This window comes from Pantherophis guttatus, chromosome 16 (assembly GCF_059756535.1).
Source record: "Pantherophis guttatus breed Tessera chromosome 16, ASM5975653v1, whole genome shotgun sequence".
NCBI lineage: Eukaryota > Metazoa > Chordata > Lepidosauria > Squamata > Colubridae > Pantherophis > Pantherophis guttatus.
This window is the reverse complement of record NC_142078.1, coordinates 6408015-6430765: the sequence shown is the minus strand read 5'-3', so window position 1 is coordinate 6430765 and position 22751 is coordinate 6408015. Positions and strand designations below refer to the sequence as shown.

General features: G+C 46.3%; 1 protein-coding gene across 1 annotated transcript in view; it reads left to right on the top strand.

Annotated features, from left to right (window-relative positions):
- Positions 1 to 12391: 12391 nt before the first annotated feature.
- Positions 12392 to 22751, top strand: part of EEIG1 (estrogen-induced osteoclastogenesis regulator 1) — a 61262-nt gene continuing 50902 nt past the window's right edge. Inside the window, exon 1 of the mRNA XM_034438701.3 lies at positions 12392 to 13121. Coding sequence (XP_034294592.1) covers positions 12976 to 13121 — 146 coding nt within the window. The 5' untranslated portion in view covers positions 12392 to 12975. The remainder of the gene's footprint in view (positions 13122 to 22751) is intronic.

Genomic DNA, 22751 nt, shown 5'->3' with positions numbered 1-22751 from the left:
CTCAGCCTTTCTCTCTCTCTCTTTTTTTTTAAATTGGTCAAAGAGTTGCTGTTTTCAGGATTTCAGGCTAGGAGAAAGAGAGGTGATGGTCTCCGCCATCGCACTTAAAAGAATTCTTGGAACTGAAGTCCAAGCTCAGAGAAAGGAGACCAGGTTGAAAGAGGCTGGACCACAAGTAGCCAAATCAATGCGAATAATTGATTGTAGACGCTGTACAGAGATCCTTGGATTTTGTGGCTGGGATGTGTTGATCGCAGGATGGGGTATCTAAACACACACCACTCTGATGATGCTATCGTGCCAGTACTAACACACCACCTGATCTGCTGTCAGGACAGCTTCCAAACCAGGGGTGAAATCCAGCAGGTTCTGGAAAACCGGTAGCAGAAAGTTTGAGCAGTTTGGAGAACCGACAAATATCACTTCGGGCTGGCCCCAAAGTAGGGTGGGAATGGAGTGGGGTGGGAATGGGGATTTTGCAGTATCCTTTCCCTGCCACGCCCACCAAGCCATGCCCACAGAACCGGTAGTAAAAAAAATGTGTATTTTACCACTGCTCCAAGGTGACAATCACACACACTGGTATTGCAAGCAATGATACAGCGAACCTTAGCTTATTGAGCGAGACGCAGCGCCTAAAGTTCACACGACACGAAGCCACGAGAAAATCATATTCTTGGCTCAACGCAACGCACCCAGCCATAACTTTGCATTTGTGGATGGATGCTCAATGCGTTTGGCTCTCCGTATAACAGGTCTATAACAAAAAGCTTACAGAACGCTGTTCAATGTTTAACCTACAGAGATTTCCCAGTATCTGAAGCTTTTTAAAAAAAATAGACCAATAGGGAAAGACCGTTTTCCAATAACTTGGATTTGCAAGATAAAACAGTCCAGAGGTCCTGGTGTTTCTATAACCTGCAGGGGGCATAATACCCTCACATTTTTACCTTTTAAAAACTGGTGTTAAGTAGAAAAACCCTGGGGCTCCCCAAAGGAAAAATAAATCTTAAAAGGCCTTTAATTGAGAACTTCGTTCAGCCATCAGCCACGTAAGCTGTGACAGATGAACACTGCAGTGTCAGAACGACGGATGAGCAAGAAGCTGCAATTCGTACTTCTGGTTCTTTTTATCCTCACGTCGTCCGAACGAGGGAAAGAAGGAACCGAAAGATAGATTTATTTATTGGACATTTTTATTTTTATTTTTGGATTGGCAAACTTCTGAAATAATTAGTTGAAACAATGCCGCGAAGAGCAGATTCTCTGCCTTGCCTGAACATTTATGCCATCCCAATTCTCTTCCGCCATGTTCTGTATAGGAATATGAAATCTGCAGTGTCAGAATTTTGGCTTTTCTCTTCTAGCTTTGCGGCATAGTAAGAGGGTAGAGTACAATTAGATTATAAGAATTATACCATTACAGAGTTGGGAAAAACAAGCTTTCAGATGCTACTCTATAGCCCAGTGTTGGCAAACCTTTTCGGCAGCGGAAGATCAGCCACCCGGTGTACCTGTGCACGCTGGGAAGATGATCTTCCGGTTTCTGGCATGCGCACCAGCCACGTCTTCTAGTTTCTGGCATGCATGCACGCGTGAAGACCAGGTGCACATGTACACACCGGAAACCGGAAGAGCAGTCATCTTGTGCTCATGCGTGCGCCGGGAAAATGATCTTCTGGTTTCTGACCCGCTGGTCTTCACGCGCGCATATGTGTGCCAGAAACTCGCGCACAGGAAACGGGAACATGATCTTCCCAGCGCGCACATGCGTACTAGGCCGCTGCTCTTCCGGTTTCCTACACTCCGTGTGTGAAGACCAGCTGGCCAGAGCGCTGGAACCCGGAAGAGCAATGGGCGAGGGCTCGCGTGCCCACAGAGATGGCTCTGCGTGCGATAGGTTCGCCATCACGGCTATAGCCTGTCCTTGTAGTAGTTCACCCCTTATGCCTAATCTCCTTCTTTCAGAGAGCCAAGTTCCTTATGAAAAAAAAAGGCAATCTAAAACAAGTTTTTCCCAACCTCAGCAACTTGAAGAGGTGTGGGCTTCAACTCCCAGAATCCCCCAACCATCAATGGAAAATGTCACCCTTCCCCACTCCCCACCCCAAGGTTTTCAGGTGGGCATCATCCTGCCTCAGCCAGTTTTTATTCTCACAGGTTTTAAGTTTACGCACGAAATGCTAACCACAGTATAATTAGCGTGGCGTGTGAATTCCAGCCTTTATATGGTTTACAAACCACAGTTTTTGGCCTAAGTGTTACAATTCAGGATGCGCGAGGATGTTAACCTATCCTCCCCATTCTTAGTTGGACACCTGAACCAATACTGCTACGCGGTGGAAACTGAACAAACCAGTTTGAGCTTATGTAAACCAGCTGAAAGTGCGATCATCACCTCTCCTGCTTTGGTGGTATTTTCCTCAAGACAACATAAGGTTTTCTTTAAACAAAAGAAATTCTGGTTTTTCTGCATAACTGGGAAGAACTCTCTAAAAGAACTGGCCTCTTTTAACCCATTGTTCAAAATGCAGAAATAGACCTCTCGGGATTCACCACTTGGTCAACCTCTCCAAGTTCTCCGTACGCTCAAAATACAATTTATTTTCATCTATTCACGACTTTAAAGTCCAAACAGAAGAGCAGAGAGAATACCATAACCGGCATGGCAGGGAGAGTTACTCAGAATCAACAGAACTGCCCAGAATAACAAACTGGGTTCAAAGCTAGCATCAATCTCGGCTTAACAGTGGCTGATTAAATAAATAGAAATTTGCTAGGCTTGAGACTTAGAAATACTCGTAACTAGGACACCGCCAATGTCATCGGGATTAATTACCTTTTTAAACCCCAACCTGAGCAAATAGTTTGCATAACAAAATATTAACCTGTACTATTAATGTAATCCTTAGAAAAACCTCCCTTTTTTTTTTCTCCTGTCATGTGCTTTGTGGGGTATTATAAAGCATATTTCCCCCCCCCCCCAGCTTTTTCAGCCATCTGGGAATGGAAGCTTTCTGGCGTCCCAGAAAATAGCAGCAAATGCTTCTAGTGCAAGAAAGCAAAAATTAAAAATTAAAACAAAAAAAAACCACACACATTCCTGGAATACGTAATCTTTCCAGCACTTTCTCCACTCTTCCTGCTACAGGGACGTTTTAACTGGTAAGATTAGAAAGGCCAGGAAACAATAGGGGCCATGAAGGCCAATTAAGTGCTATTACATTTCTTGGCCATCAGCCAAAGCCTATCTTGGTTAATGGCCCCAAAATGTCCAGTTGGCATCTTACCAGCTGAAAGCTCCTTGGGACAAAATGGTTTTCCTGGCAGGCAGGGATTCTTGAGTCAGGTCCACGTCCATGAGCCAAGCTTGGAGAAGGCATCACCCATACTTTCAAAGCATCTGGGTTTTTAACCATCACACCTGAGAAGACAAAGGGGGGGGTACAACAATCCAGTTATTTGAATAGTCATGATGGGCAGCTGATTGGGTTCAAACCAGGAGTGAAATCCAGCAGGTTCTGGAGAACCGGTAGCGGAAATTTTGAGTAGTCTGGAGAACCGGCAAGTACCATCTCTGGCTGGTCCCCGAATTGGGGTGGGAATGGAGATTTTGCAGTATCCTTCCGCCAGGAGTGGGGAGGGAATGGGGATTTTGCAGGATCCTTCCCCTGCCACGCCCACAAAACCAGTAGTTAAAAAAAATTGGATTTCATCACCGGTTCAAACGGTCGAATTTTCCCGTTGTGAGAAGCTGGCAGATGATTAAACCACGATGGGCTGGAGAAAGCAGCCATGACCACGAACCCCAACAAAGGATTGGTAAACTGAGGAAGGCAAGCCATGACAAGGGTCTTTTGAGGAATCCTGTCAAAATGCCATTGAATTGACAAATTGGGATAAGGGGGGGGGGCACTCTCAGTCTTGCTTTGCGTCCTGTAGGAACCTGTCCACTGTCCTTGACTAAGTTCATGCACTTCATGCATTCTTTAACCAAGACAAGTCACCCAAGTTATTCAAAAACATTGTGACTGGGATTAGGCAGTCACGATGTCACCTGCTTGTTGATCAGGGTCTCAGCCAAACGGCGGTATCTTTGTGGGTGATTCACCCGCGAGGGCTGTTCCTGGCAAACACGGCTCATCAACGAAGCCATTGTGTTGAAGGAACCCTACTCGGGATCTTAATCAGCTATGAATCAGGATTAAGACTATTGTTTGTGACTTAGCATAACGGGTAAGCCTCCCAATCGTGGCTAAGCAAACCATGCCTTAACGCAGGGTGTCAAACTGGATTTCTTCGGGGGGGGGGGAGAGAGAGACTGGATGGATGCCTCCTGCGGCACCCTGCCGGCCAAAACGAGCCCGCGCACTGCCCGTTTTCGGCCTCCCTGGCCTCCCGCAGCACTCTGGCCGGCCGAAAACGGGCCGCGGGCTGGTCCTTCGCTATTTCCAGCCCACTCCCGCAGGCCGGATTTGGCCCAGGGGCCTTGAGTTTGGACCCCCCCCTCCCTGCCTTAACGGGTCGGAGCTCAGTAATGGCCCCTTTTCCACATTAATCTTGGACTCCAAATAAAAGCTAGACTTTTATTCGCCCGACTAGGTTTAATATAGTGAACAATGCTTATTTTAAAAAACGTGCTAATTTAGCACGCGCCCAGATGCATTGGAGATGTCAGTTTCTGAGAACTTTTTGAGACATTTGATGTGTATATCCTGGGAATCCATGCGATCTTTGGGCCTTTTTTTTTTAATAAATCTGTTGATTAACAACATCGGTTTCGTAGTCCGATTAATTATAAAACGAAGCCTCCGAAGAAACGAAAGCTTTCCGATCAAAGCCGTGGAATCAATAGGCATGAGAATTAGCCGGATTTGCTAAACTTTGAAACATGTATAATCCGTCGGTATAATCACGTGGCAAGTCCAAAGGGGAAGTTTAGAAGACCGAATCACAAGAGAGATTTTTCCATTCCTGGCGTTATAATTAGTTAGGAAAATGTGGGGTTTCCTCCTCCCCCCCCCGTTTAATAGAAGAGGTTTTATTAGATATTTATATTTATATTTATTAGTAATAAAGGGGTTTTATTAGATCCTTCATGGTTCCTCTGATGTTAAGATGTTCTCACCATGCCCCAAGTCAACAGTAATAGAGTTGGAAGGGACCTTGGAGGTCATCTAGTCCAACCCCCTGCTCACACAGGAGATCTATACTAGCGATTCGAACTGCCGAACTGCCAACCTTCCTGATCAACAAGCTCAGTGTCTTAGCCACTGAGCCACCTAGCCAGGTTTGGATTTTGGCTCATTTTGTCGTGTGAATTCAGACATCCACGATTGTAAACCAGGGTTTAGGGGGCTCCTTGGTTTGTGCAAATAAAGCCAGTTATGATTATACAGGTAGCCCTCGATTTACAACATTCCATTTAGTGACCGAAGTTACGACGGCACTGGAAAAAGGGCGACTTACGGCCATTTTTCCGACTTAATGACCGTCGCAGCATCCCCGTGGTCAGGTGATTTACCATTCAGATGCTTTGAGACCGACTCACATTTATGACGGTTGCATTGTCCCGGAGATCGTCTTTTATAATCCGACAAAAAGCCAAGTCAAGCGGGGAAACCAGTGTTCACTTAACAAACCGTGCGACTAAGAACGGCCGCCATTCGCTTAAACAGGCGCGGCGAGAAAAGTCGTGAATTTGGAGGTGGGGTAAAATAAATGTCTCGCTTAGCAACGTAAATTTTGGAGGGGGGGCCTCCGTTGTGGTCGTAAGTCGAGGACTGCCTGCGTTCGATCAACAGGGACTCAACCACGGACCACCCCGTGGTGCAGGATGACGGAAACGCATCCTGCCATCCTATTTCGGAGGAAAGGTGATGGGGAGAGGAAACAGCTGGGTGGGCTTCTGAAGAACATCTGCTTAGCCACTCTGGAAAAACAGGATACGGGATAATTTATTTGATTTGGAATAATATTATTATTTTATTTTTAAATCTTGCTCCAAATTTACCATGCGGTCGGTTCCTAATAGCCGGCTCGGCCGCCGTAATTCGCCTTCCCTCCTTCCTTCCTTCCAAACCTGCTGCCTGGCAGATGGGCTTCATCCTAAAGCCCATCATCCCCTGACTTGGTGGCTCAGTGGCTAAGACACTTGAGCTTGTCGATGAGAAAGGTCGGCAGTTCGGACGGTTCGAATCCCTAGTACAGGCATCCTGCGTCAGCAGGGGGTTGGGCTAGATGACCTCCAAGGCCCCTTCCGTCTCTGTTACCGTTAACCCTTACCCAAAAGCCCAGCTACCCTCTCGATTCGTCGGGACTACAATCCCCATCGCCCCAAGCACCTAAAGCCCCGCTCGGCCTTCCAACCTTTGAATCCCCATCCCCTTACGGCCTAAACATATGCTAACTCTAATCCCACAATGGCTGGGGATGATTGGCGTGGGAGTCCCTCCACCTTCCTGAGGGCGCCCGGTTGCAGAAGCAGCCATCGTTTAAATTCAATGCAGAGGGCGGGCCTTTTTTTTTTCCCCCTTTCGCATGACTGACATCACGCGTCCTCCAATAGCCGTTCTCCCTTCCGCCGTCGTGGTCACGCGGAGCCAATGGAGACGCGGATGCCTTCCCACCCCCTTTTTTTTCTTCTTCGGCCCTTCACTTCGAGGCTTATCCAATCGGCTTCCAGCATCTGCGGCTTTGGAACCGCGGCGGGCTTTCTCCCCGCCCCTTTCATCCCACTTACGCCAGCGGCGTAGCGGGCGCAGTTGGCGTAGAGCGCTGGCAAGCCCAGCTATTAGCACAGAAGTCTGGAACGGGCGCGGAGGTAGGAGAGACCCTTCCCCACGGCTGATTGCTATCCCACTCCTCATCATGGGGTGCATTGGGAGAGGATGAGGTGGTTATGGGGGAGCAATGCACCTCTCCCCTTAGGGGGTGGATTTGGGGAGGGGGTGCAAGCAAGGCAGCTGAGCTCTAAAATGGGTCTGGGGGGGGAGCCATTGCAAGCTGCAAGGGGGCAGTCCAAGGAAGGGCTTGGAGAGGCTCCTTTGCGAGCCCTCGGGAGGGGGGGGGAAGGCTGGGGAGGGGTCGCTTGCACCCTACGCCTGGGGACGCGAAGCATGCAAAATGCACGTGCCTGCATGCGTGCAAAAGGCGCCCCTATGGGGGAACCTTAGCCGAGCTGGGGCAACGTTTCGGGTGGGGTGCATCCGTCTTGCACCCCCCCCAACTGATGATGCATGCATATGCACACCCAAGTGGGGGGGGGACTCATTTTCCGAGCACGAGAACCGTTTTACCCCAGAACGAGCCTTGCAGGAAAAAGGCTCGTGTGCAAGACACGTAGGTGCGTCTAACTCACGTGTATCCTTTTGCCCATTCTGGCTTTTTGCTGCGGTGAGTCATCGGGCTCATCAAACCACAGTTTAAACCAGCCACGATTTAGCCTCCAACCTGCATCCCATAACCTCCTCTTGTCTTATAGGCAGGTACACCTGCATACAGGTGTCTCTGTGCCAAGCCAGAAGTTATCCTAGCCAATGATGGCTTGCTCTGGCCATAGTCAACAAAACCCTAGTTAAAAACAAGCCACAATTCGACCTCCCACCTGGCTCCTACAAATGTATCTTTCTCCTCTGTCTCACAGCTAAGTTTACCTGCATGCAGGTGTCTCTACATTTAAACTTTTCCTATCTCTTTGCACGAAAGTTCAGCCGGGTTCAAGCTACTTGGCTTCGGATGGTTTAAGAATTTGTGTAAATGTCAGACTTTTAAGTTGTTACTTAGTTCTGGTGTTTGTTGTTACAGGGGAATTGTGCAATCCCTGGAAGGTTCGATCCCACGCTTATTTCTTAGCAACATTTAAGATTACAGTGTAAAGTTTGCAATACCTTAATCCAGGAATAAACCACGGATTTAATCCCCAGTGAACCAGCTACGGATTGCAAGGCAACCGAAATTGGCCTCTCTGTTGATACCTGTCTTAATCGTTGTAGTTAAAAAAAAATGGAGCAGAGCCCAACGGCACATAGACGGACCTGGTTATAAATTAGGAGTTTTAAGTAACAGTAACGGAGTTGGAAGGGACCTTGGAGGTCATCTAGCCCAACCCCCTGCTCACGCAGGAGAAAAGTTGGCAGTAGGGATTCGAGCTGCCAACCTTTCTGATCGACAAGCTCAACGTCTTAGCCAGTAGTTGGTTCTGAATGTTCGGGATTTTTATATCCCTCTTGCGCAGGGTCTGCAAACGAAAAGGCATGAAGAGCGAGCTGTCTTGAGACTTATATGGCCTTCTTGTTTTCCCTTGAGGGGGGAAAAAGAAACCCCACCTTAATCCAACCAATTTAAGAAAGCAAGAATGAATAACTAGGATGCCTTTCAGGGTTAAGTCATGCCTGACCTGATTCTCCCTCTGGATTGTCTGAATTGAGAGGCTCCCGTTATTTGTATAAAGGCCTCCTAGGACAGTGATGGGGAATCTTTTCGGCACCGAGTGCCCAAACTGGAACACATGTGTGCACCGGAAACCCAAACACCAGCTGGCCGGCGCACATGCCTGTTTTTTGGCTGTTTTCAGACCATTTTTAGGGCCGTTTCCAGACCTTTTTTGGACTTGGAAACAGCCTGGAAAATGGCTTGTTTTTGGGCAGGTTTTTTGGCGCTCCAGCCGCGAAGAGCAGCTGAGAAGAGCAGAAGAGTAGCTGGCGACAGCACGCATGCCCACAGAGAAGGGCTCACATGCCACAGGTTCGCCATCATGGCTCTAGGACAGTGTTTCCCAAACTTTTGACATATGTGTATCCCTTCTATAATTTTCGTAACACTGAGTACCCCTCATAAAAAACATATGGTACCCCTGGGGGTACGCGTACCACACTTTGGGAAACACTTAGATAACACTGCAGTTCTCCGGCGTTTAAACAGCTCCGTGGCACAACGTCAACTGTTAATGTTTCCGCAGTTTAAAAATGGCCGAACCCGAGCTGCGCGAAGGATGCACAGAAGTTCCCGCCATAATGAGTTGCAATACGATGTACGATGGCCCCAGTTCCCATGTAAAAACTGCGATACGCGCTTATTTCTTTCCTTGTTCTGTGGGCGCAGCTAAGCACGGTGCAGTGGATATTCCCACGTGATCCCCACCAAACTCCGGTGCAACGCGTACCCCCACCAAACTCTTCCCGTACCCCTGGGGGTACACGTACCACACTTTGGGAAACACTGCTCTAGGAGAAGGACCCAAGAGAAGGAGAAGCTTATTCCTCCACCGACGGCTGGGCTTCAGGCTCTTCTCTTCAGACTAGCGGTTGTTTACTTTAACACCACTAATTTAAAAAAGAGACTGAGTTCCCACATTTGTGTTTACATCATGGTCTCCTTAACTGGATAGTAAACCATCATTCTGGGTTCACCCCCATCCCTACGAGAAGCATGTTGAGCAAACTGTCGTTTCTGTATCGATCGACCTGTTTGCATCCTGTATAGTTTGCAAATGTAGCTAGGGTCTCAAGTGTTTCTCAACCTTGCCAAGTTTCAGGTGGACCTCAACTCCCAGAACTCCCCTGAGATTATTCTTGAGAAGGTTTGAGGTTGACTGCCATAAGACTTGGAACCCCTTAAAGTCACATTAGGGTCAATATTTAGCATTGCGGATGTACCATGAGCACCGTTGTGTGTCCCCCTTGAGAATTGACCCCGGATGAGACTTGTCAGACAGGAAATGGGGTAGGTGGTCCTTGAAACCTAGAAAAATCACCCATCTTTTTGGTTTTGGCATGGAGGTTGCGACGGGGATGTTGAGTTGGATGAGAACTTGGGGAGTTGAGGGGCAAGTTAAGAATGAGTTTGGTTGAGTGAGTGGTTGAGGAACCTCAACGTCCGAGAACGGTGAAGAACGACTGCAGAAGGAGGCTCTTGTTTTCCGTGGGAAACTGGTGCCAGTGGGAGGCCAGCACTACCTGGTGAGACAGGTTGTCTCAGGTCTGAGCAGCAAAGTTAGAGAGCCGAGCATTCTTCTGAAGATCACCTTGAACTTCTTAATGCTTGAACTTTAGACCTTTCCTCCAGGCCAGGGAGAAAGTGCGGGCAGGCAGAAAAACAGCATTCCCCGAGTTTGCAGAAGAGAGTAAAGTTCTTCCGATCAATAATGTTTCATCAGAATGCGTTTTTGCAGTGAACTGAGCGTTCACAATCTGTCACTAACCCTCCTCCTCCTGCGCTACACAATGATCTGGGGGGGATTCAGACCCAGAAGCTTAGATTACCCAACATAAGGCCTTGCAAAGCTGGGAATAAGGTTTAACTTTTGTAAACGCCTGCAGGCGTTTTGCATTTGTCTCCCTAGGGAAAAAGTGAGTTTTGAAGGTACAGCAACTGCTTAAAAAGTAGAGAGGAAAAATACAGAGGGAAAGAATACAGCATTAAAGTAGAAATATATTTTATTTACAGACACACAGAGAGACATGGGTTTTGTGTGTGTGATAAACGGATACATGTTTCTGTGAGTATATCTCAAGTTTGAGGTAGATACTGTAAATGGATGGACAGATAGATGAATAGACAGGTGAATGGCACCTTTACATAGGTGAAGGAGAGAGATGGGAGATAGAAAGATGGATGGATTGATGGGCAGATGGACAAATAGATGGATAAATAGATATAAGATTAGAAGATAGATGGATGATAGATAGATAGATATTGATGGATGATAGATAGATAGATAGATAGATAGATAGATAGATAGATAGATAGATATTGATGGATGATAGATAGGTAGATAGATAGGTAGATAGATAGATAGATAGATAGATAGATAGATAGATAGATAGATAGATAGATATTGATGGATGATAGATAGGTAGATAGATAGGTAGGTAGATAGATAGATAGATAGATAGATAGATAGATAGATAGATAGATAGATAGATAGATAGATAGATATTGATGGATGATAGATAGATAGATAGATAGACAGATAGATAGATAGATAGCGTGTTTCCCCAAAAATAAGACCCTGTCTTATATTTTTTGAACCCCGAAATAAACGTTTGGCCTTATTGCCATGCGCTCAAAAGCCCAATTGGGCTTATTATCAGGGGATGTCTTATTTTGGGGGCAACAAGGTGTAGGTAGATTAGATTAGATTAGATTAGATTAGATTAGATTAGATTAGATTAGATTAGATTAGATTAGCAGACAAACAGATACCAGTAAGTAGGTGGGTACCAGTAGGTTGGTAGGTAGGTTGGTAGATTGATGGATAATAGATTGAGGGATAGGTAGGTAGGTAGGTAGATGGATAGGTAGATACAGTAGGTAGGTAGATACAGTAGATAGATGATAGATAGATAGATAGATAGATAGATAGATAGATAGATAGATAGATAGATAGATATTGATGGATGATAGATAGGTAGATAGATAGGTAGGTAGATAGATAGATAGATAGATAGATAGATAGATAGATAGATAGATAGATAGATATTGATGGATGATAGATAGATAGATAGATAGACAGATAGATAGATAGATAGCGTGTTTCCCCAAAAATAAGACCCTGTCTTATATTTTTTGAACCCCGAAATAAACGTTTGGCCTTATTGCCATGCGCTCAAAAGCCCAATTGGGCTTATTATCAGGGGATGTCTTATTTTGGGGGCAACAAGGTGTAGGTAGATTAGATTAGATTAGATTAGATTAGATTAGATTAGATTAGATTAGATTAGCAGACAAACAGATACCAGTAAGTAGGTGGGTACCAGTAGGTTGGTAGGTAGGTTGGTAGATTGATGGATAATAGATTGAGGGATAGGTAGGTAGGTAGGTAGATGGATAGGTAGATACAGTAGGTAGGTAGATACAGTAGATAGATGATAGATAGATAGATAGATAGATAGATAGATAGATAGATAGATAGATAGATAGATGATGGATGGATGTAGGTAGATGTAGACAGACAGACAGACAGATAGATACCAGTAGGTAGAATGGTTGGTAGATTGATGGATGATTAGATGGATGAGAGAGAGAGAGATTGTGACCGATAAATGTGGGTTAGTGTAAAAGAAATAAGATTTGTGTGTTTGTGTGTACAATGAATTCCACTCTTTGGTGGAGCTGTTTACAAAACCATGCCTTTAGCTCCCCATACGTGGCACACCCGGAAGAAAAGGAGCAGGTTCTGGAGACAGCAGTTGCTTTTTAAAGGCACCGTAAAAAAAAATAATAATTAAGAAAGACCATTTTTTCCCCCCCTTCCTTCTTCAGAGGGGAAGAAAGTTGGAAGGGGCCGCATAACGAGGTGGGCAGTCCAAGCCGGGTTGGAGGGGGGATGGACTGAGGACGGAGGGAGGAGGGAACCGAGACTCACCACCACCTCATTCCTTTTCCCTAGGCTGAAATAAATAAAAAGAGGAGGAGACATTAAAATCGAAGAGGCTGGCACTTTGCTGACAAGGAAACCAGCAATGCCTCCCAGTGAGGTCTCCGGAGGAACTGGTTCTCGTCACCTCTGAACAGCCCAGCTCCCGCAGGTCCGGGATTTCTGAGTTTTTCTCCCCTACCCACCCCTCTTTCTACATTTTTTTTTTTGGAGATGAACCAAAGACTCGCCTGGCTTTTTTCCCTACCTGAAATCGTCTCTCTTCCTCCTTCCCGGCGACGCTTGGCGATTCCTGACCCGATAGCCCAGATCAGACCACCAAAGAAAGAAGAGAAACCGTCGTTTAAAGCTAGGCTGCCGTTTCATCTGAGATAAAAGTCCTTTTTTTTTTGAGTTGGCAAAAGGCTGGGGAGAGGGAGATTTCATCATCCCCTTTGCAAAAAAAAATAAAATAAAAACCCAGCTCCGTATTGAGAGCCTCGTCGGTTGCTTTTTCTTTCTCTTTTTTTTTTTTTAAGTTTCTGGCATATATTATTATTATTTTTTAAAAAAGAAGAAGAAGAAAACTCTCCGTTTCCCCTGGTTGGAAAGTGCCCATGGCTTTCTTGATGAAGAAGAAGAAATTCAAGTTTCAGATCAGTTTCACCTTGGAAGAGCTGACGGCGGTGCCTTTCGTGAATGGCGTGCTGTTTTGCAAAATCCGTCTGTTGGACGGAGGCGACTTTGTCACCTTGTCTTCCAGGTAAGTAAGAAATGGGGGTTTTTGGGGGGGGAGGAGAGGGGTGGGATATTATTTTGCCTGCCCTCCTCCCTTGTTCGATCTCCAGAGCAAGGATCAAGAATGACAAGTTGGTTAAAACAAACCCAAGGGCTCTTCTTTTAGATGGATAGAGCAATATCAGGGTTTTTTTTCAAAATCTACGTCTTATCCACGGAAGGACAACTCAAAAGAGTTGTGAGATGGATACCCACCATCCAATCAAATCGCCCCTATTCCATCGTTGGGCATTGTGTGTGCATAGACAATATGTGTGGTCAGCTATCCCCCACCACCACCTACTGACTACAAATCCCATAGTCCAGGGGTTCCCAAACCGGGGGGGGGTGCGAGACGATATTCCAGGCAGGGGTGCGAAAACTTGGGGTTTAGAAATTTCAAAATTACAGCATGTATGCATCAACATATGCATATAATTATTTACTTTTGTAAGGGGCGTGAGAATATATCAGAAGCGTTCTAGGGGTGCGGGCAGTGGTGGGATTCAAATAATTTAACAACCGGTTCTCTGCCCTAATGACCAGCTGGGTATGCGTGGCTCGGTGGTCATGTGACCGTGTGGGCGTGGCCAACTCAACGTCACTCACATCGATGGGCGCTTCGCCTTAGCTGTTACAATGTAATAAGGGTTAAGCAGAGAGGCAGTTTCTGTAAGCAGGGCGATAACGATTAGGCTACAAATACCACCAGAATGTTTCCTTCCTGCCTTCCTTACAGGATTAGCCCTGTAAAGTGGGGGAAAAAAAACCAAAATAACATTTCTTCTAACAACTGTTTCTCCAAAGCGCTTGGAAAGTTAACATCCGGTTCTCCCGAATAGGTGCGAACTGGCTGAATCCCACCACTGGGTGCGGGGTATCAATTCAATTCAAATCTTTATTGTCAGTGCCCAACAGACGTACAATGAGATTGAGGTTGAGCTCCCTCAGTGCACATACACACCCCACAACACAATACAACTCTCAGTGGAGACAGAAAACCCTTAACCCAATAAATCGTATTAACAAAACACCCAATCCTATTGCACCCGTGTGAACATGTTACACGTCGCGCCGGCCCTGCAGTCCATCGTACTACGTAGTTGTTATATTATTTCGCATTCAGGAGTCTTGACAGCCCACGGATTAAAAACTCTTCTTCAGCCTGTTTGTGCGACTGGCGATATATATACTTCTGTCATCTCCTTCCCGATGGTAGGAGGGTAAAGAAGTGACTAGGGTGAGAGTCGTCCCCGATAGAAAAAGTTGGGATAGTCTGCCATAGTCATAGAAGACAGGGTGAAAATTCTTTAATGTCACAACAGATTTAATCATCGTTTCAATTGGGAAAATATGACCATCCTAGACCGAGCCAAGTCCCAAGGGGACTTGGGGATTTCTAGAAACCCTGACAAATCATAATCATAAGTCTTATTTGTCAAGCATGTATAAGATAACAGGTAAAAGTATAAACATCATTTGAATACATGAAAAGAGTAAGTAAAAAGGAACATTAGGACAGGGATGGTAGGCACGCTGGCGCACTTATGCATACCCCTTACAGACCTCTTAGGAATGGGGTGAGATCAACAGTAGACAGTTTAAAGTTAAAGTTTTGGGGGTTCGGGGAAGAAACTACAGAGTCAGGTAGTGCATTCCAGGCATTGACCACTCTGTTACTGAAGTCGTATTTTCTGCCATCGAGTTTGGAGCGGTTTATCTTGAGTTTATATTTATTATTTGCTCGTGTATTGTTGCGGTTGAAGCTGGAGTAGTCATTGACAGGTAGGACGTTGTAGCAGATAATTTTACGTACTACGCTTGGGTCAGACTGAAGTCGGCGTAGTTCTAAATTGTCTAAGCCCAAAATTTGGAGTCTGGTGGCATAAGGTATTTTATTGCGGTTAGAGGAACGGAGGACTCTTCTCGTAAAATACCTCTGGACTCTCTCGATTGTATTTATGTCCGATAATGCAGTGCGGGTTCCAGACAGAATGAGCTGTATTCAAGAATTGGTCTAGCAAAGGTTTTGTATGCTTTAGTTAGTAGTATAACATTACCAGAGAAAAAGCTACGCAAGATTAGGTTAACAACTCTTAATGTTGTTACAGTGGGCTCGGGCACTTAGATCTTTAGAAATGAGAAATTTAGAAATCTCCCATCAATGGGAGACTAGAGCCTTGGTGGCCCAGCAGACTAAAGTGCTGTTAAATAGCACCAGCTGCCTGCAATTACTGCGAGTTCGAATCTCACCAGGCTCAAGGTTGACTCAGCCTTCCATCCTTCCGAGGTAGGTAAAATGAGGACCCCGATTGTGGGGGCAATAAGCTGACTTTGTATAAAAAAGAACACCGCTTAGGAAGGGGGGGCCGAAAGCCCTACTAAGAATCTCGTAAGACCACTCCCTACCCACACAGACAGGCAAGGCACCAGAATATAAAGCTGACGACAAACAGAACTCCTTACTAGCATTGATGACGTTACCTAGTTGGGTCGTGAGAGGTCTTCAAGAAAACAAGCAAGCTCACAGAGCGCCAAGGACCCCACGTCCCGTATTCTGCACGCAATATGGTGCGATCCTGAGATTTGCACAATGGTTGGAACGAGTCTTCCCGAGAATCTTATCAGTGATCGGACAGCCGTTGGCCTGAAATGGTGTAAGGTCCCAAATTTGAGTAGGGGGGTTGGACTAGAAGACCTCTGAGGTCCCTTCCAACTCTTTGTTATTCTATGTTTCTCTGTTGTGCCAGAGAAGTTGTGTGTTGATATATATATAGCCTGAAAATTATTCTGGGTTTTCTCTCTTTCTCCTCGTCGTTTGTTCCCTTCCATGTTTTGCATTGACCGGGAGACTAAACCTTAAATCTCTTCTTCATTCTTTCCATCCTTCCTTCTCTTCGTTTCTGTCCTCTCTCCTTCCTCCTTCTCTCCCTCCCTTCCTTCCTGCCTTTCTTCTTCTTTTCTCTCCTTTTCCTCTCACACACACTCTCTCTCTCTCTCTCAATGCAATAATAGATCCCAATGCATCAGCCATTGATTGCATCGATATAATCTCAGCGGCTGTTTTGCTCTGGGCTATTGTTCTTAGCCTTAATTTGCAGGGTAGTTTGCCCTTCACACGCAGGGAACTGCCCTCTCTCGCGCGCTCGCGCTCTCCCTCCCTCTCTCTCCTCCCTCCCTCTCTCCTCTTGCTCCCTCCCTCTCTCTCCTCCCTCCCTCTCTTGCTCCCTCCCTCTCTCTCCTCCCTCTCTTGCTCCCTCCCTCCCTCTCCCTCTCTTGCTCCCTCCTTCTTCCTCCCTCTCTGTTTCTCCTCTCCCTCCCTCCTTCTCTTTCTCCCTCTCTCTCCCTCCCTCTCTCTCCCTCTCTTGCTCCCTCTCTCTTGCTCCCTCTCTGTTTCTCCTCTCCCTCCCTCTCTCCCTCTCTCTCTCCCTCTCTTGCTCCCTCTCTCCCTCTCTCTTGCTTCCTCCCTCTCTCTCCTCCCTCCCTCCTTCTCTTTCTCCCTCCCTCCCTCTCTCCTCTTTCCCTCCCCCCTCTCTCTCCCCCTCCCTCACTCTCCCTCCTCTCACTCTCCCTCCTTCTCTCTCCTCTCTCGGTCTCCCCCCTCTCTCTCTCTCCCCTCCCTCTCTCCTCTTGCTCCCTCCCTCCCTGTCTCCTCTCTCTCTCTCTCCCCTCTCTCCTCCCTCTATCCCTCCCTCCCTCTCTCTCTCCTAATCAAATGTTGCCGACTGGTTGCGTGTTGATTATTGCCTAGTGCTGGGCACACACATACACACACCAAAATTCCAAAACAACCTCAGACTTGCCTCTTACCCATGTCTTTGGCAGAGAAATTCTTATTTATTTACGTTTTTTTTAAAAAAAAAAAAATAGCGAAGCAAGGTGGCCGCTGGGCAGGAGCCGAAATCATCTCCCCGTTCTAAATACTCTTTTGCTCTTTATATTTCCATGGATTTTTTTTTAAAACTGAATTTGCCAGGTCAAACGTTCAGCTTGGGCTGATTTTTTTTCTCTGCCAGAGCAAATGATGTTCTCTGCGGCTCAGAATCCTTTGTTGTTGTTGTTGTTGTTATAGAGATGATGATGATGATGATAATTTAATAATAGCATGAGATGGAGTCTTTTCAGCGTTTGACTTACTTTGGTGGCTCCTCGACTATTCCTCGCTTCCTTTTTGACTTGTTTTGGTTTTTTATCAACAGAATCTGAGGAAGGGATCCCTGTGTACCTCAGTTACCCAAATGTTTCCTTGCAAGTCCTCAACTTACAACAGTCCATTTACTGACCTTTCAAAGTTGCAACGCCACTGGGGAAAAAAAGTGCACTTTTTTTTTCCCGCACGACCGTTGCAGCATCCCCATGGTTTCCACGGGATCAAAATTCAGATGCTTGCCAGCCGATTCGTATTTACGACGGTTCCAGTGTCCCGTGGTTCCCCTTTTGCCGGACCTTCTGACCAGCAAACTCGACGTTCCCTTAACAGCCGTGTCGTTAACTGAACAACTGCAGCGATTGTGTTGCAAAAAAAAAAGGGTCGTAAAACGAGGCGAGACTCACAGCCCTAGAAATTTGGGGCTCAGTTGTGGTCGCAAGTCGAGGACTACCTGAATTGCAGTGGATTCTCTTTTGGTTTAGGATACGGTCTTGCCTAGGATGCCAAAGGAGACCAAAATCCAGACACCCATTAGAAGGTGGCAGAAAATTACTGTTATATACCGTGTTTCCCCGAAAATAAGACCCTGTCTTATATTTGTTTGAACCCCAAAATAAAAGCTTGGCCTTATTTTCGGGGAGGTCTTATTATTTTGGGGTGCGTGGAGCAAGACAGGGCTCCTCTTGCCATCTTACCTGATTTCCAGCTCTGTGTTTAAACATTTTCGGAGAGGTCTTATTATCGGGGGGAGGCTTATTTTAGCACATGCACCCAAAAGCCTGATTGGGCTTATTAGGGGATGTCTTATTTTCGGAGAAACAGGGTATTGCGTATCTCTCGGCCATTGACTTGTGCGTTCCAGCTTTGCTTGCTTGTAAATGGGCTATTTTGGAGTTTGCCTGTGCTTGGTGTGGTTGCGAACATCTGTAGCTGCTGCTTCTGGTTGTCCCCCCCTTCACCCCCCCGCCCCCGTCTGATGTTCAGCCATGCTCAACAGCAGTTTATTATTGCAGCTTGCAGATGTGTTTCCAGCAAGGAAACGGCCTCTCATTCAAGCCAAATGCATGCATGCAATTTCTCTCTCTCTCTTTCTCTTTCTCTCTTGGTTTTCTGTAAACAGGCTAAATTGGAAACTTGACGTTGGGGTTGGGGGAGGGGAGGGAGGCTGTTCACCCATCCCTGGGTGGCTTGCTCTGAGTGAAAACACATGGAAAGTTAGTTCTTCAGCTAAACTCTCTTAAAGCAGGAGTGTCCAAAACTTGCCCACTTTTAAGAGCGGTGGACTTCAGCTCCCAGAATTCCCCAGCCAGCATGGAAGAAAGGAAAAAGTTTGGGAAGGACTAGATCCGTGATGGCGAATTTATGGCACGCGTGCCACAGGTGGCACGCGGAGTCATATCTGTGGGCACGCGAGCATTGCCCTAACTCAGCTCCAGTGCGCATGCGCACGCCGGCCAGCTGATTTTGGGGCCTTCCGGGCCCACCGGAAGTAGGGAAAGGGGCTGTTTCCGGCATCCAGGTGGGGTGGGGAAGGCCGTTTTAACCCTCCCCAGGCTCCAAGAAAGCCTCTGGAGCCTGGGGAGGGCAAAAAACGGGCCCACCGTACCATCACGTACAAAAGCGGGGGAGCATGGGGAGGCGTATTGAATTATGGGTGTGTGGGCACTTGCGTAGATGCGCGACATCTCCCCCCAACGCTCCCCACGCTTTTGGCATGTGACAGGAAAAAGGTTAGCCATCATTGGACTAAGTTATAAGGACTATATCGGGGGTCCAATCTTGTCCACTTTTAAGACCGGCGGACTTCAGCTCCCAGAATTCCCAGCGTGGAAGAAAGGAAAAAGTTCGGGAAGGACTGGGCTAGGGGCATATCAGGGTGTCCGATCTTGCCCACTTTAAAGACCTGTGGGTTTCTGTTCTCAAAATTCCCCAGCCAGCAGCATGGTTTGGCAATCTCAGGATTTTAAATCCACACAAAAACCTTGATTGCACGCTTAAGCTGACTGCTAGCTGCAGTTCAGCAGTTCGAATCTCACTGGCTCAAACTCGACTCAGCCTTCCATCCTTCCGAGGTGGGTAAAATGAGGACCCAGATTGTTAGCGGCAAGAGGCTGACTCTGTAAACCGCTTAGAGGGGGCTGTAAAAGCACTATAAAGCGGCATATAAGTCCAAGGGCTATTGTTGGTCCTTCCTTCGTTCCCTCCCTTTCTTCTTTCTCTCCCTTTCTTCTTTCTCCCCCTCCCTTTTCTCCTTCCTTCCTTCCCTCCCTCCCTCCCTCCCTCCCTTCCCATGGTGGTGCAGTGGTTAGAATGCAGTATTGCAGGCTAATTGAATGCTGACTGCCAGCAATTCGGCAGTTCAATCCTGACCGGCTCAGACTCGACTCAGCCTTCCGTCCTTCCGAGGTGGGTAAAATGAGGACCCAGATTATTTGAGGGGCAAGAGGCTGACTCTGTAAAGAGGGCTGTAAAAGCACTATGAAGCGGCATATAAGTCTAAGTGCTATTGCTATTAAGGGAAGGAATGCCTCAAGCCAACAGATTCCTTCCTATTTAGCTTCCCCTTCCAGACCAGGGGCATCCAACTTTGTCCACTATAAGACCTTCTGGTCTTCAACTCCCAGAATTCCCCAGCCAGCATGACTTGAGGCAGTGGTGAAATCCAATTTTTTTTTACTACCGGTTCTGTGGGCGTGGCTTGGTGGGCGTGGTGTGGCTTGGTGGGCGTGGCAGGGGAAGGATACTGCAAAATCTCCATTCCCTCCCCACTCCTGGGGGAAGGATATTGCAAAACCTCCATTCCCACCCCACTCTGGGGCCAGCCAGAGGTGGTATTTGACGGTTCTCTGAACTGCTCAAAATTTCCGCTACCGGTTCGCCAGAACCTGCTGAATTTCACCCTTGACTTGAGGTATTCAGTCAAGATATGCAATCAAAGGTTTTTGTCTGGGTCTCAAAATCCCTGAGATCTCCCAACCATGCTGGCTGGAGAATTCTGGGAGCTGAAGTCCACAGGTGGAGAAGGTGGAGTTGTGCTGTCGCCTCTTCCATTGTTGTGGGAGCTTCAGACCTCTTGTGGATAGTCCACCCTTGTCCCACTCACTCTGTCTCTCCTTGGCCCCAGAGTGGACATCCAAAGGACCCAAGGATTGAGGGGAGGCAATGCAGTTGTGCATGTCTCCTTTGGATGGATCCTCCTGGGTGCAGGTCTTTAAAACAAGAAGCTACTTGTCCAACATGGTGAAGATTTTAAAAAAACTAGTCCAAAGTTTGCAACATCATGGAAAAGATTTGCTCCCTTTGCCTTTCCGCCGGTTGCGAATTCTCAAAAATATGCTGCTTTGCATCCTGTTCGAAGGATCGCTATCGGGATTTTTTCCTAGGTTGTCAAATCCTTTCCTTCCGCTACAGTTAGTTATTTCCGGCAGTCAAAATTGTTTCCTGGTTCTAGGAGGTGAGATCGGGGAGAGACGTTGAGCAGTAGTTTTGGGTTCACTGCAGCCTGCTAATTTCCATGGGTTGTTTATTTCTCTGCACAGTATTTGGCCCCCCAAAAAACTTTGTGTTCAATAAACCAATCTTCGTTACATGCTGAGCAGCGTGTGATAGCTTCATGGCTACATCCTTGTCTCCAGGATCTGCAGAACGTTGACCGTGAAGCACCCTCGTTCTTTGCTCACAGCGAGCTTGGCTGCGATAAAATCAGCCAAGAGCATTACTAAATAGCATCACGTTTCCAGTAGATCAGTGGTTAATGATCAAACTTCGACACAGTGGTGCGGATGGGCTTTAGGATTCCTTCCATGAAAAAAATTGTGCAGTCGGTTTATGAGATTAAAATAAATGTCACTTTTAATTTAATTTCAAAGTACCATATTTTTCAGAGTATAGGACACATCTTTTCCCCCCTAAAAGGGGGTGAAAAATTAGGTGCGTCTTATACACCGAATGTAGCCCCGCCTCTGCCTCTGGCCTCTGCCTCCCAGCAGTTTACCTCCTTGCAAGCAAACAGCAAGAAAAAAACCAGCTCCTTTCGGCTTCAGCACAGCCTAATTAGCACAAGTTGATTGGATCAGCCTCCCGACTCTCGGCTGATTTGCTCTCAGCTGTTTTGCGCAGGGCTCTGCTGCTTGCTGCAAAGAGCTTAAATTGCTGGAGCAGTTTTTTTTTTCTCCCTTGTGCTAATCAGGATATGCTGAAAACGAAACTGAAAGTAAAGCAGGCTGTTTGCTGCAACGAGGCAAAATTGCTCAGAGGCAGAGGGAGATTTCTTTTTCTTCTTTTCCTCTTCAAAAAAGGTAGGTGCGTTTTATACTCCGGTGCATCTTATACTCCAAAAAAATATGGTAACTCTTTAATTTAGATTGGAAAGGTTGTGGAGGGTGCTGTTGGGTGTATAGTGGTACTTGGTACTCCTTGTTAATTGGTTCCGGGAAGCATGATGAGTACCAAATCTGCTGAGTACCAATTTTCCCCCCATAAGGAACAATGTAGTGAGTCACAAAGCATCCGACACCGACAAGTTGTAGCTTATGCGTTGAGTACCAAACAAACAATAAGTGCTGGGACAAAATTTTCACATCAAAATGCATGGAGTACCAAATTCGTTCAATTTCAAAGCAGTCGGGTGTCAAGATATCACTGTAATGCCAAATTAGGATAACCTTAAAGGCATCCCAGGAGTTGGTTTTAGTTCATTTATTAATTTTATTCAGTCGATAAAACGTTGCGTGCTAAATCTATTTGCTCCTTCCTTGTTGACGTAGTTTCGTAAGCTGCCTAATCTTTAAATCATAACCAAACAGATTGCACTTCTGTCTAATGTGTTAACCAAAGCTGAGGCTCTGCTCGCTTCTTTTAGTAACAGTTCGAAGTTACAACAGCACGGGAAAAAGTGACTTATGACCATTTTTCACACTTACGACCATTGCATTTCTTTTTTTTTTTTAATTTGATTTATATGCCGCCCTTCTCTGGAGACTCAGGGCGGCTTACAATGTGTTAAGCAATAGCCTTCATACTTTTGTATATTTATACAAAGTCAGCTTATTGCCCCCACAAACTGGGTCCTCATTTCACCTACCTTAGAAAGGATGGAAGGCTGAGTCGACCTTGAGCCTTGGAGAGATTCGAACCAGCAGTAAATTGCAGGCAGCTGTGTTAATAACAGGGTGCGTAGACCACTTATACACATAATATAAAATGTACATTTTCTTATACATAATTAATTCTACATATACACGTTTTCCTTAAAGAAATAATTAAAATAAGGCATTTTCATTACATTCGGAGTTGCTCTTCTACCCTTTCTTCCTTCATTTCGCAACAAACCTTCTTCTTCTCCTCCTTTCTTTCCCTTCCCTCCCTCTTCTCCTCTCCTACTTTCTCCTTCCTCCTCTCCTACCTCATCCTACGGGCAAAATTCACTTAACGAGTGTTTCACTTAGCAACAGAAGTTGTTGGGCT